The following is a 15709-nucleotide window of genomic DNA, read 5'->3' on the forward strand; positions in this document are numbered from 1 at the left end:
AAAAAAAAAAAAAAAAAAAAAAAGTTATATAAAAAACATGTAATACCTGTTTGACATAGTTCATATAAAATACATGCCTGGTATAATTCATGTTAAAAAGTCCCTAGATATCAATAAGAAAAGGATGTGAGAACTCAGGAGAAAAAAAGTAGAAAATAAGTCTTCAAGAATATAGCTAATAAATAAATGAAAAGACATTAAAATGTATTAATAGGAAAAAATAATTAAGACATGAGAAGTCACTTCTACCTGTCAGGTTAGCAAATAAAATGATTGTAAATATCCAGTATTAGTGAGGACCTGGGTAATCAGGCTGTCTCAATTCTGTGCTACTTAGAGTGTGAATTCAAAATCCTGCTTGGAAGTCAGTTTGATAAAATGTATCAAAAGCAGTAATAATGTTGACATAGTCAGGATTTTTGAGCCTCTGCACACTGACATTTTGGGCTAGATGCTGTTCTGTGCATTGTAGCATCTTTAGTAGTATTCCTGGACTCTATCCACTAGATGCCAGTAGCATGACACCTGCCCCAAGTCGTGACAATCAAAACTATCTCTAGACATTGCCAATGTTCCCTGGAGGGCAAAATCATTTCCACTGGTAACCAGTGATATAGAGTAATATGTATTGAGATGGAAGTATGTCTTAAATATGTTATTGAGTGAAAAAGCCTTTTTATAAAGCTGTGCCAGTAGAAAGAGACCATTTTACTATACTATGTATCTGTAACTCTATGTTTACAACAAACAACCTTTACCACAATGTTAAACCACCTTCTCTTTAGAAAGGAAATACTTTTATAGTTCGATAAGAATTTTAAGAATGTTTTTCTTGTGAGACCAGCCAGTAGTAGCAAGTACCTTGAGAACAGCAGCAAAATTGTCTACTCTAAAAAGAGAGATTAAATTGAAGAAATAATATGTCGCTTTTAAAAAATGAAATACAAACACAAGTCTATGTTTTTCTAGAATTTCTGTCAAATTAAAGCGGTAAATTTCACCTTAAATGGAAATAACAGTCGTGTTTTATGAAATTCTAGCGTTAATGGCAAACTTTTAAAATATGATGTTAATCAAGTCTACCTATAATTAAGACTTGGAGCTGCTCCATCTATTTTTAATAGGTTGGGAAATTCTCTATAAGAATAAATAACTAAATATATGCTTGCAAATAAATGGCATTTCTAATAAGTTTATTTTCATATTATCAGCCATGATCATAGCCTTTCAAATTAATTTGTTTTCCTAATGTTCTTCACTTTTCCCATATTAAGGTTGACACAGCCCCAATGTTAATACTAAAAGAAACACACCTACCTTTTCAGAGAATGCCATACAAAATATTTAAAATTATTAAAAGATTATTATTTTTCTAAGTACTAGTTTTATAGCACTATGTTTTTTGTTCAGTCTCTATGTTTAAGACTAATGGAGGCTCATAAAATAGACAATGGTGTAGGAAGAAGGAAAAAGGCAATTATCTGCCTTCTAAAACAGGTTATTTTGCTTCCTCTACAGATTTCCAGATTTTTTAAAGATCACAGCAGCTCCATCTAGCACACATGCATGGTTAACAGTGAAATGTCCTGTAGAATCTCAAGGCACTGTGATTTGGTTTATAATCACAAACCAAGGGAGCCAGGACTCTAATAATTTACAAGTTTTCAAAAAATTTTTTCAACTAATATTTTTAAACTAAAAGTAATGTGCTGTTGAAAGATTTGAGGGGGTTACTAATATTTGATTAAATGCTATTGCAGATGAGTCATTTTATTTCAATGTATACCACACATTAATTTCAATAAAGATTTTACACTGTCATTTTCTAACTAATATTTATAGCCAGGATTTATTTACATTTTCTCCCTGGTGAAAGGGTAATAATATTTATCTTTAGGAGATTTGAGTTCTTATTATTTATATAACTGCAGAGACTGTATAAATCATTTTCACACTGTAAAATTCTCTTACAAAATATGTAAAGGTTTTATTCTTTTTTCTAACATGCTTACAAAATACTATTTTACATGTTTTAAGTTTATCAAATATGCAAACATAAAATGAAGAGATGCCTATATGATGAGTATACACAGACGTAGTTGGTATACTATTTTAGAAAAATCTTAATTAACTACCAAGAGCGTAGTGGTTAACAACTTCAGTCCACATTTCCTAAGAATGCCAGACCCATCACTTTTAAGTATCTTGGGCAAGTTACTAAACCCACTTAGGACTCATATTTGTATTTACAATATTTTATAATAAAAGTGCCTATTATATGGGGCTATTGTTAACAGTGTCTGTTGCATAGTAAACAGTCAAAGCCTTAACTTCCATCTCTGTTTTTATTTATTCATTCATTATTGTTAATTGAGCTGCTGTTGTGTGCAAAGCCATATTGAACAGACTACATTTATAAAAATACAAACATTGCTTCTTAATTTCAAATAGTTCATAATATAGAAAGGAGACATTTATGTAAACAATTACAAAGCAATATAATCATGTAATATGTATATATTGACAATATATAAAATGAGAATGTGAACATAGATTTCTTCATGGAGAAATACATGATGTTTGTAAACTTTTGAAATTGAGTTAAATCCACTTTAAGAAGAGTGGGAGAAAGTTTTCTTTATGTTTTTAGAAAAAGTCCATGTTTGGTTCTGAGGCCATACAAACACACACACACACACACACACACACACACACACACACACACACCCCTACTCTTCCATAGGTAAAACTTTTGTCATTGACGTGTTTTCTGTCTTCAAATTTAAGTTGAATCAATAAAAAATAAGTATTGTATCACATATATTTTTTAGACATGAGTCTGAAACTAGTGTGGTATAGATAGTGTAGTATAGATAGTGATGAAAGTAAAGTGAGAATAGTATTTGGTAGTGAAATGGAAAAGGCCTAGAAAGTAGTTTTTCAAGTTTTACTCCAGGTATGCAACAGAAAAACCTAGGATGCTTGCTAAAATTAAGAGTCCAGCTACCAACCCAGAATCCCTAGAAATTTAATTTTAAAAGATATTTCAGTTTATGCTAAAGTGTGAGAAATATTGGATTAGAGAAAGGAAAACATATACATTACTATTAATTATTAAAACCCCAAATTTATAGTATCTACATTTTTTTTTTTTTTTTTTTTTTTTGAGACAGAGTCTTACACTGTCACCCAGGCTGGAATGCAGTGGCACGATCTCGGCTCACTGCAACCTCCACCTCCTAGATTTAAGCGATTCTCCTGCCTCAGCCTCCCAAGGAGCTGGGATTACAGGTGCCTGCCACCACACCTGGCTGATTTTTTGTATTTTTAGTAGATTCAGGGTTTCACTATGTTGGCCAAACTGGTCTTGAACTCCTGACCTTGTGATCCATCCACCTCGGCCTCCCAAAGTGTTGGGATCACAGGCATGAGCCACCGCGCAAGGCCATATCTACAAAATTTTAAAACTAAATATATTGTAAGATACAATAGTTAACTAAGCACTTTGTTGACCTATTAGCTTAATGCTTACGAATAAGAGGTTTAATATACAAGTAAAGATAGAACAGTCTTTCTCATCACAAAATAAGAAATAAATATCTACTTATTTAACATTTTCAAGTATTTGACTTATGTGGAAAACCAATATCCTTGATGTTTTTGTTACCATAGTCGGCCTCAATCTTAACTCATACTTATGAACTAAAACACTGTCCTCAGCTGACTGACAAACCCTCCTCTAGGATAAGCTACAAGGAAAGAGAAATGATGAATTTTGTATGTTCACCATTAACCTATTCATTTAAAATATCTAGATCTGGAAACTGAGCATAAATAAGTATATATTAATTCTCACAACTATCATCATAAATAACAATCACATTGGTGTCTATTACAAAGGAATCCATATGCATTATTGGTTTGTTGCTGGCTTATTTGAGCTCAGGGCATTTCCAGGGATTAACAACCTCTGGGTCTAAACACTGCCTAACTGAACTCTATGCCATCAATTCTGAATAGTCAGACATTAAGCTCCAGGAAATGTCTTGTGTCTCATTCATTACAGCATAAGTATTTCAAAATCCTCACATCTTCCAAGCCTTTCTCTTATTTGTGGCAATTAAGCCCCAGTAGAGATGAAAAAGTAGTAAGCTACAGGTTTTAATTAGAATTAAGTTGTAGTTTTCAGTGTTCTGTTTTTTCCATATTTTTTACTAGCATCTGGAAAAAACAACCCTTGAAATATTCAATTAACAAAGCATAATTATATACTGTTACTCCTCTTTTTCCACTAGTGACATTGATTTCTATCTTCTAGAATCGTTGCAGAGATTTATGAAGTTTGTGTAGTTGCAATTATCCTTAACCATATAAAACTAAAAGTTTTCAGAAAAAAAATAAATGATTCAAATTACAGAAGCAAAATGGCCTATCAATATGAAGAGTCCAAGTAGACAATAATGAACATGAGTGCTATTCAATGGAATGTTCATTGTGTAGGATGTTGGACATCCTGGTGGATCGAGGCAGCTCCTTGATGACGGCAATGTAATTCAAATGGCCAGTGATCATTAAAACACACACCTGAGAGCCTCCACAGTCACAAAATAGGGCTCTGCTCATATCACCTAGTACCAGAGGGCATATATTTACAATATTATCCAGTAAAAGTGATGCATAATTACTCAAAAGAGTTTAGATTTCATCTCTTAATAAAATGTCAAGAATTTTAGTAAATTGGCCAGATGTGGTGGCTCATGCCTACAATCCTAGCACTTTGGGAGGCTGAGGCAGGTGGATCATTTGAGGTCAGGGGTTTGAGACCAGCCTGGCCAATATGGTGAAATCCCATCTCTACTCAAAATACAAAAAGTAGCTGGGTGTGGTGGTGTATACCTGTGGTCCCAGCTACTTGGGAGACTGAGTCAGGAGAATCGCTTGAACCCGAGAGGGGAAGGTTGCAGTGAGCTGAGATAGCGCCACTGGACTCCAGCCTGGGTGAGAGAATGAAACTCTGTCTCAAAACAAACAAACAAACAAAAAAAAAAAACAAAAAAGAATTTTAGTAAATTATTGAATTCATTGATACTTAGATTTTAATATATATTTGGTTTTATATAACAGATATATGCATGTATGAATTATGTATTTATCTATACATTTATTTTTACAGGTGAAGGTGATACCACACCTACAATAGTCAATTTAGACCGTAAGTAATCTTTCACAATGTGAAGTATATTCTGAGTCTCTCTCTGAGTGTCAGAAATGTCATTATTTCTTTCAAAGAAAATTATCTATATTAGCTTTCATTATAAAAGTTAATCTATTTATTTTACTTTTAAAATATATTTTCTATGCATAGGTGTAAAGGAGTTTCAAAGGCAACTGCATACTGAATATGAAAATTCAATTCTCTTGCAAAAAATCTATAAGATGGTATATGTGATTTTGAAAAGAGTGTTTATATTTATTTCTAATTTGGGGCACAATGTATATAATGGACCACCTTTATATATACCATGCTTTAATAAAATTAGGATGCTGAAGTCAGGAAGAATGAAACCCGAAAGTTGGAAAGTTATTCAGTGCCTCTCTTCTACTCTATTTGTAAACATCTCTGCAGGCCCTACAGTCCAGTGGGCATGAGATGACACAGTCTGAGATATTCAGTTAATCCTCAGTTTAAGAATCTGTTGGCGGCCACTTGTATTTTATTTTCACATATCTCTTGAGTTGAAGGAAGTTACCCAAGTGTTTTTGATTTAAAATACCACCTGCTGTGCCCCAGGCTCAGGAAGCAAATGGAAATCTATTCTAGACCATGGGCAGAAGTAGAGAGGATAAGGCGAGGAGCACAGAGAAGGGTCAGGAAAACATCTACTCCAATGAATTTTGTATTATGTCTTTGGACATAAGGATTTGAATATAATAATTATATCCTTTGGATATGATTTCAATAAATCAAATGTTGGTAAGACATATCGAATAAATCTACAATCTAACTGTACAAACTCAGAAGTAATATCCAAGTAAAGCTTGGTTTTGTTTTTTTCACTGAAGCTATTGATTTCTACTGACCTTTAGAAATAATCATTGTAAATAACTTTGGTTTATTTTATGTTGAAGGTGGTGAGGGATTAGATCTGAGGAGCTCCGTGTTAGTGGATTGCGAGCAAAGCCACTGTCACTATCACGGCAATCCTGTCTGCTTTGAGTTGATTTGTTTTTCTGAGTTACTCAACTTCTTAGATGAGGATGGCAAGTGTTAAGGGCTTAATATAATGCTGTGGTCATATAAAACTACTCTTTCTCCAAACTGTTCTTTGGACACAATAAGAATAGTTACATTTGTCTAATTATCATTGCATTTAAGAAAACTAAGAGGCACTGATTATTTCAAATTCCTATTTTAAAATGTTGTTTGGTCCTCTTTTAGATCCTGTAATATCTTGCGCCAAAACGAAACAGTTGCGAGTTGTAAATGGGATTCCAACACGAACAAATGTAGGATGGATGGTTAGTTTGAGATACAGGTAATTATTAATAGATGCAAATCATGCATATCCAGAATATGTGCAAGAGTCATATTCCCCAAAATATGGACACATGTGGTCATGAAGGTTGTAGCCTCTACAGGGCACCTGGGTGAGGCAGTAAAAGAGGAGCCTGATCACATTCTGCTTACCCAACTGTAAGCTCCGGACTGCAATCTGTGCCTCCAGAGGTAGTGCCTTTTTAAATCTTCACAAAGGTCCCATATGTGTTGGCATTGTCCCTGATTCCAAGGGACACTTTGGTTCTGATTAAGCAAAATACGGAGGACCTATTGAAGCCCTATTATTACCATAGTAGTTATTATACTTGTTATTAAATTTCCAATCTAGAATATTATGGGTTTATTTTCTAATATGTTTAGGCATCATCATGTCAAAACATTTATTTTGTTTTAATTTCTGACTTTTCCTTGTCAATCAAAAGAAAATGGCAATTTTAAATTCTAGAGCGTTTTATCATTACAAAAAGGCCAATAGTTAAATAGTCATGGTATTACTATAATCAGTGGGGATACAAAATTCTTGACATATCTATTTCTCAATGCTCTTAAGAATCAATGATATGTTCTACATAAAATCACTTTGCAAATCATATTGTTAGAGGAAATTAAGCTTAATAATTACGTCATAAGAATTAACGATTGAAAATATAAGTTAACTTAAAATCTGATCTTACAACTTTCATATACTACATATATTATTCCATATGTTAATCAGAATGCTAAAATATTTATGTTTTGCCTATCTCTATCAGAACCTCGCCATGCAACACACCCCAAGGTGCATCTGAATTTGAACACTTTGTCTCTTGTTTTCTAGATACCTCACGTTTCTTCCTCCAAGCCTTTATTCTATTGTTCCCACAGCATATTGTGGCTTTCTTCCTCCATGTTTTATGCCTGAAAATTATTTCTCCTTCTTCAAATTTCAACCTAAATACCCTCTCTTTTAGAATACCTCCTGTTCTCTCACCCCTAGCCTCCTAGAATAGAGAAAAAGAAAGTATGTGTGTTACTATTATTAAATCACAGTGACATTAGAATAGAGACAACTTGAAACGTAAGTCCTTTTATGAATAAACCAATTATTAGAAAGCAAGAGTTTATATCATTTGATATATGTGACTTTAGATGACCATAATGTTGTAGGAGATGGCCTGAAGTTCTTTTTTAGTATACCCTTTTCTCAAGGAATGGCTCATCAGATTTTACAAATATTTATGCCAATAATTGTCATATAGCTGTCCTAAGCATGTAGTACTAAAACAGAATTGTGAAACTAACCAGAATATTAAAGCTGAGTGTGCAGTATGAGGATTTAGTAAAGACTTTAGAATTCTGTCGGAGTGTTTAATTTTCTTAATTATAGAAAATATTTCAAGAGGCCAAGTGTGGTGGCTCACACCTGTAATCCCAGGAGTTTGGGAGGCTGAGGCAGGTGTATCACTTGAGGTCAGGAGTTCAAGACAAGCCTGGACAACATGGTAAAACTCCATCTATACTAAAAATACAAAAATTAGCCGGGCATGGTGGCGGTGGCACATACCTGTAATCCCAGCTACTGAGTGAGACTCTGTCAAAAAAAAAAAAAAAAAAAAAAAAAAAAAGGAAGGAAGGAAAGAAGGAGAAATTTTCAATAATCCACATTTGAGTTAATTGGTGATTCTTTGCTTTTCTTATAACCCTTATAATAAGGGTTATAATTATAATCCTTATAATAAGGATAAAAGAAGACATATATTAATACTTCTAAATTATTTTTTCTAGTAAGAGAATTCACAAGGATACTCCTTTGGTCATCTCCATTTTTGGAGAAGCAGGTGAAGCTATTTTCCCATCAGATTAGAGTACTGTAAATTTTTAGTTTTTTTCCTTTATAAATCCAAGTTCTTAGCAACTACAGCTGCTTAGTTATTCTTCCAAAACTCATACTGAGAAGGATAGAAATTAAAAGTCAATATATATTCTTATCCTCCTGTGTGGTAAAGGCCATAAATAACTGTGGTCTCAGTCTGGGAATCTTCTAGTATTACCCTCTGAAGCACTGAACATCTGTACTCTTTGGAAATGTAAATTGTGAAAAGTTGTACTTTTTCCATGTCTCTGCCAAAAAAGAATGGATTTACAGATTTTGGATATCATCAAATAAATGTACTAGTACTCATCATACTCTACAAATATCTTACAATTTCCTAAATGATTTGCCTCGCAAAATTGTTTTACTTTAGAGATGAAATATATTCCTGATCTTATACTGGAGAAAGTAATTTATTCAGATTCAGTTACATTTTAAGTTAATATATCAAAACTACATAATGGTAGTAGAAGAAGGAAATAGTGCACAAATAAAATTGCTACCACTGGATGGTTTTCAGGCTTCAAATAGAACTCAACTTTGCATTTTTAATAAGGAAACACTGAATTTAAAATAGGTTCACAGTTTTAAAAAATTATAATTATTCTATGTTTGTAGGCACATACTTTCCTCATAAGGATAGATGCACATACACACGAATGTGTATGTTCGGGATGGCTATTGATGTGTAATAACTGAGTTCTTTAGACTACACAAAAGTAAAATTGATTTCATAAATTTGTAGTCACTTTATGAAAAAAAAGTTCTAATGCTACAATCACCAAGTATCACCCTTCAGATAAAAGAACTTCTCATTTTATCCCAATTGGGTTAATTTATATATTTTCTTCTGCAGTGCATTTATTTTTAACAAATGGAGCCACAAGCTTTGCATTAATTGGCAGTCACTCTTTCTGCACAGATGTTACTTGTTTCTCTTTCCTCTTTTTCACAGAAATAAACATATCTGCGGAGGATCATTGATAAAGGAAAGTTGGGTTCTTACTGCACGACAGTGTTTCCCTTCTCGGTAAAGTATTTTTAAAACTAGTATTATTTTGAGTCTTTAAAATTTATATGTCTTCCACTTTGCTCTTAAGGTTATAATATGTATTCATTTTACAGAGATTCACCAGTGGGGTGAACAAATTATTTTATTTTTAGAATTTGCCTTACAAAACTTACTTTGACTTCACTGATATTTACAAGACACTACTTCAGTTCACCTCTTTTCACAATTAGCATTACTCTCAGTTGGGGAAAATTTTTGCTAGAATTATAGTAAATATTTTATATCCCAACTTTCTACTTGTACCCTATATTTCTAGATATAATTCTTTTTTTTTTTCTAAATTATCAATAGGCTTTTTCCAATCCTCACTGCTTCTTTCTCCTGTAGAGTCAGCCTCAGGATCATCCTGGGCATAATTTTCAATGAAAATTGGCCTAAGGAAAAGATAAGGAGGTAGCATTCGTAAACTTCCTTCCTACTTCTCAGCAAGGTCACTTTGATTTTGTTTGTAGAAAACTTCAACACCTGTTACCAAACCAAATATATACACAGCTGATATAAACAAAACAAAATTTGCAGAAAAAAATTGTAATTCATGTAAAGTGCTTTACCTGAGCATTTTTCACAAGTGACTTACTCTAGCAAGCATAAGCAAGTTTCTAAAATAATCATTTAGAATCTCAGCAACTTAAAAGCCTCTTTCTGCTTATGTATGTTTGTAGTATTCAGAATCACCTATAACAAATGTGTTGATCTTTATTATACTATGAATCAAATTTTAAATTTAGGTTATGTGCCTTAATAGTCTAAAATAACAATAGATAGGAATAATACTACAGAATTTGGAATTACTATGTTTTACATTTAAAGCTTTTTCCTTCAAAACAGAGACTTGAAAGATTATGAAGCTTGGCTTGGAATTCATGATGTCCATGGAAGAGGAGATGAGAAACGCAAACAGGTTCTCAATGTTTCCCAGCTGGTATATGGCCCTGAAGGATCAGATCTGGTTTTAATGAAGCTTGCTAGGTTAGTTACTTTAGAAGATTTTGTATTTTTCACCTGGACTAGAATTGTTGGAGCATTTTCTTCAGCTGTGTGGCAGTTGTTTCTCTCTCACGTAGATGCATTATAAACATATGTCACATGCTATATATATGTATATATGTGTGCCTATGGGTCTCTCTGTGTGTATATAGAGAGAAGTATTTGCAAAACTGTAAAAAATGAATAACTAACATTGGGCCAACAGTCTGATCAGTCTGTTTTAAAATGGAAACTTAGCAGTTATTTGATAACTTTCTAATGTAAAATAATTCTTTTAAAAAATAGCATTGACCATTTATTCTTAAATATTGGCAAATACATGACTCATTTCTTTACTACCTATTCCAAATTTCATCAATACATTTGGACATTCCTTTTTTTTTTTTTTTAAGAAACAGGACTTCTCTGTAAATGCCATATTAAACATGAACACTACATGTAATATGTTAATTTTGTGTTGAATCCAGTTAAGAGTATTTACCATTTTATTTTGTGTTTTCAGGCCTGCTGTCCTGGATGATTTTGTTAGTACAATTGATTTACCTAATTATGGATGCACAATTCCTGAAAAGACCAGTTGCAGTGTTTATGGCTGGGGCTACACTGGATGTAAGCTAGTTTTCAAAAGATGAGGCTATATTTATTTTATTTTTGCTTCTTACTTTTCTCACCTTATCATGTTTATTTGCATCAATCTAGTGATCAACTATGATGGTCTATTACGAGTGGCACATCTCTATATAATGGGAAATGAGAAATGCAGCCAGCACCACCGAGGGAAGGTGACTCTGAATGAGTCTGAAATATGTGCTGGGGCTGAGAAGATTGGATCAGGACCATGTGAGGTAAAAAGGAAGTTCTTTCATAAGAAGGATGTGATTAATAGCTTAGTGTTTCATGGTTTTTTTTGTTGTTGTTGTTTATTTTCTCAAATCAAAATGTTGTATACCAACCTGTTCTAGGAGAGAGGAACTGGGAAAATTAACTCTGTAATATTCTGCATTTATTTAACTAAACAGTGAGATAATCAATGTTTTATTAGCAGCAAACTATGATGACATTTGTCACTCAAAAAACAATTAAGTGTGTAGAGCCGGAATTCCAAGGGAGAGCTATTCAAATGAGAAGTGTCCAAATCAGTTAAATCAATAGTTTGCATTTTTCTAATGTTTTTCTAAATGTATCTCATCTTCCCAAATTATCTCGAAATGAACTCCACTAGTTGTATCATTTAGAGATGCCTGGCTTTAAACTTTAAAATCTCTTTTTGGGTAAGCTGGTCTCTCTTTTGCTCTCTCGCTCTGTGTATGTGTTTAAACATTCTGTTTTAAAAAGCCCAAAGGTCAAAGTTTGTGACTTTATGAGCTTGGACATTTCATTTGTTAGGCAAGTGTTATTTCGGCTTGGCAGTGTTCCTATCCCTATTTTACATAGACAAGCTGTTAAGCTGTTAGTTTAATTAGCTTTTAAATGTGAGAGACATGTTCTCCAAGCTTCAGGGCTGTGGGATTGTGGAATGCTGTGTGTGGCAAAGGATGAAATGAGTTCAATGATAGTGAAATGTCCTTTGATATATAGGAAAATGCATGCTGTAAGTATGGAACATAAATATGTATTGAAATGCAAGTGCTATACACCTTGCTCTGAGATTTTATTTCTGAAAAGAAGAGAAAATGTTTACTGTTTACTCAATTAGTTTTAGAACTGCTTAAAATGATATGGTTAGAAACAGATTACATGTGTATAACCAGTTTCAAATTCGTTGCCTTTCTAGTAAATCATGAACAATGAAACCGTTGTTCATTGTAACAGGGGAAATTTTACTAGGAGAAAGAAATGACTATACTTTGAAAAGAAAAAGCAATAAGCATCCCGGAAACACAGAAGCGTCTAAGTAGACCCAACCTTACAGATCATCTAATTATTGTCACTACCAAAACCAATTCGACAACTGCTTTTGAAGAATAGCCTCTAATCTGGATTATCAACTATATATTCTTCATTTCCCTTCTTCAGCTTGATTTATTCATCTCTGTCTACTATATGTGTTGTTTTTAACCTTATTGATAAGACTTGACCTCAAATAGATTCTGCCACTTCTAAAAAAGGAATTTATCCTCCAGAATGTTTTTAAAAATATATATGTCACTGACATTTAAATCAAGGCAATTTAACCACTGAAATAAATTTGAAGGAGATACCTCCCAAATGTTTGTATAATAGCAATAACATCATATTTAGTGAAAGTTTCCAGAGTAAATTACTTTGAGGAGTTTGTGTCAGTAATCACTAGTGCATTTGTTTAAAAATCAGTTTTCTTGGCCAGGCACGGTGGCTCACATCTGTAATCCCAGCACTTTGGGAGGTTGAGGCAGACGGATCACGAGGTCAGGAGACGAGACCATCCTGGCTAACACAGTGAAACCCCATCTCTACTAAAAAAAAAGAAAAAAATACAAAAAATTAGCCAGGCGTGGTGGCGGGTACCTGTAGTCCCACCTACTTGGGAGGCTGAGGCAGGAGAATGGCGTGAACCCAGGAAGGGGAGCTTGCAGCGATCTGGGATTGCACCACTGTACTCCAGCCTGGGTGACAGAGAGAGACTCTGCCTCAGAAATAAATAAATAAATAAATAAAAATCAGTTTTCTTTCCTCAACTGGCATAGTTTATGCAAAGTCTCTTGGAATAAACAATTTTTCTTTACTGTTTAATATTCTGCTTTACCCCAACTTGGTTTTCCCCATCATAGAATGCCAATGTCTCTCTTCTTTCCCATTTGAATCACAGAAGTTAATTTTACGGTGGTTTCCCCCGTCGCTGTTGGGGGAAAATTAAGGTAGTTCCAAACACTCTTCTGCATATAAGGATACCAAAAGCCAGCCATTGCATTCTTAGGAGGCTACATGGTTCATGAAAGTGGTGCAGCACAGTTGTACTGGTTATATATAACAATAAGTGCATTGTTTATTTTTATTGACTTATTATATATTTTTATATAATTATATTTATATGAATAAATAAAACCATAGATGAATATATGAATGTATATATATATAACACAAGTAAAGCTGTTAATCTTTTATCTATCTCTATCTGACGATGCAACAGGCTTACCATATAAGAAATGCCATGAAATCACAGGACATCCTACAGAAAGGAGGGTATAAAATATAAATATAACTATATTAACTACTAATACCAGCAGTAAGTGGAGGAATATTCCTTGCTTGGAAAAGCAATTTCAATTAACAGAAGTATTTTATTGACTACAAGTTTTTTATTTAACTTGTTAAAATCATCTGGGGCAGGATTGGGTGAGGCAAATAAAAAAAGGTTTCAAAATAAGATAAAATATAATGCAGTTTAATTATTAAGATTATATGATTACAAGTTATTTTCTTTTTCACTTGTATTTTTCCACATGTTCCAAATTTTCTATATGGAACATAAGAAGATTGAAATAAATATAAAATCTACCTTATTAAATAGGTACCAATGGTTATATGTTAGTCTGCATCCAACAAAGGCAGAGCACACTTAAAAGGATGATTGACTATTTTGGAAAAGGCAAGTCATTTTAGGAGAATACTACACATAATAGAACACTTTAAACTTTGTATTATCTCAGTCTTGGCTAATTCAGTAGAAAGTCAACAAATGGCCTAGTACACTAATTTTTATATCTTCACATTTCAGTTGCAGTTATTCTCTTTTTCTGTATCTATCTCTGAGATGCAAATCTATATGCGATAATGTTAATGAACTGTTGTTTAAATTCCTAATAATACTTTGTTTTTGTATGTCTTACTTCTAGGGGGATTATGGTGGCCCACTTGTTTGTGAGCAACATAAAATGAGAATGGTTCTTGGTGTCATTGTTCCCGGCCGTGGATGTGCCATTCCAAATCGTCCTGGTATTTTTGTCCGAGTAGCATATTATGCAAAATGGATACACAAAATTATTTTAACATATAAGGTACCACAGTCATAGCTGAAGTAAGTGTGTCTGAAGCACCCACCAGTACAACTGTCTTTTACATGAAGATTTCAGAGAATGTGGAATTAAAAGTGTCACTTACAACAATCCTAAGACAACTACTGGAGAGTCATGTTTGCTAAAATTCTCATTAATGTTTATGGGTGTTTTCTGTTGTTTTGTTTGTCAGTGTTATTTTGTCAGTGTTGAAGTGAATTAAGGTACATGCAAGTGTAGTAACATATCTCCTGAAGATACTTGAATGGATTAAAAAAACACACAGGTATAATTGCTGGATAAAGATTTCGTGGGAAAAAAATCAATTAATCTCTCTAAGCTGCTTTCTGAGATTGGTTTCTTAATAATGAGTAAACCATAAATGAAATGTTATTTTAACCTCACCAAAACAATTTATACCTTGTGTCCTTAAATTGTAGCCCTATATTAAATTATATTACATTTCATATGCTATATGTTATAGTTCATTCATTTCTCTTCACCATGTATCCTGCAATACTGGTACACGAACACACTTTTTACAAAACCACATACCCATGTACACATGCCTAGGTACACATGTGCATGCACTACAGTTTAAATTATGATGTACCTAATGTAACCCCTAAATATTTTAGAAGTATATACCTATAGTTTTACCTCAAAAAAATAGAAATCTCTAAAGACCAGTAGAAATATTTAAAAATGATGCAAAATCAAAATGACTAGCTAATTCTCCATATATAATCTGCAGATGATCTTCTTTGGTTGACATTTCAGGTGTGGCCATCACCCCAGTTAAATAACACCTAATCTAGGTGTTTACATGTATTCAATATCCTAGTTATTTCATGGAGTTTCTAATTCTGAAAGGAAAGAGGGTAATAGTTCTCTTTGTGTAATTTGTTTCCTCCAAACTTAAGGCCACTTATTTACACAAGATATTTGTGTATCTACTTTCCTAAAGCATTTCTTAAGTGCTCAGATCAGTGTCTAATTGAAGAAGATTAAAACTGTTTGGTCATTAAAAACATATTTAAATAGGTTAATTCTAAGACTTGCTGCTGTGATTGACTTCTAGCTCACTGCCTTTAAATTTACAAAAATTTAAGAGGAAAATTTACATGTCTCTAAAGTTTTATAAATACCCTTCATCAAGTCATGCATTAAAGTATATATAGGAGAAAACAATAAAACACTTTTCTCAACCTGGAGAGTTTAGCCTAATAAAGTTTTTGAAGTAAAAGAAAACTTGTAAAAGGAAA

General features: G+C 33.1%; 1 protein-coding gene across 2 annotated transcripts in view; it reads left to right on the forward strand.

The window, feature by feature from the left end:
- Positions 1-14912, forward strand: part of HGF (hepatocyte growth factor) — a 73360-nt gene extending 58448 nt beyond the window's left edge. Inside the window, exons 12-18 of one of the 2 annotated variants that reach the window (XM_017884046.1) lie at positions 5174-5212; positions 6440-6536; positions 9367-9441; positions 10312-10452; positions 10973-11079; positions 11170-11315; positions 14286-14912. In XM_017884046.1, the coding sequence (XP_017739535.1) occupies positions 5174-5212; positions 6440-6536; positions 9367-9441; positions 10312-10452; positions 10973-11079; positions 11170-11315; positions 14286-14462 (782 nt within the window). In that variant the 3' untranslated portion in view covers positions 14463-14912. The remainder of the gene's footprint in view (positions 1-5173; positions 5213-6439; positions 6537-9366; positions 9442-10311; positions 10453-10972; positions 11080-11169; positions 11316-14285) is intronic. The other variant, XM_017884035.1, reaches the window with a different exon arrangement.
- The last annotated feature ends 797 nt before the right edge of the window (positions 14913-15709 follow it).

Source organism: Rhinopithecus bieti, unplaced genomic scaffold, assembly GCF_001698545.2.
Source record: "Rhinopithecus bieti isolate Rb0 unplaced genomic scaffold, ASM169854v2 scaffold_1101, whole genome shotgun sequence".
In the NCBI taxonomy this organism is placed as follows: Eukaryota; Metazoa; Chordata; class Mammalia; order Primates; family Cercopithecidae; genus Rhinopithecus; species Rhinopithecus bieti.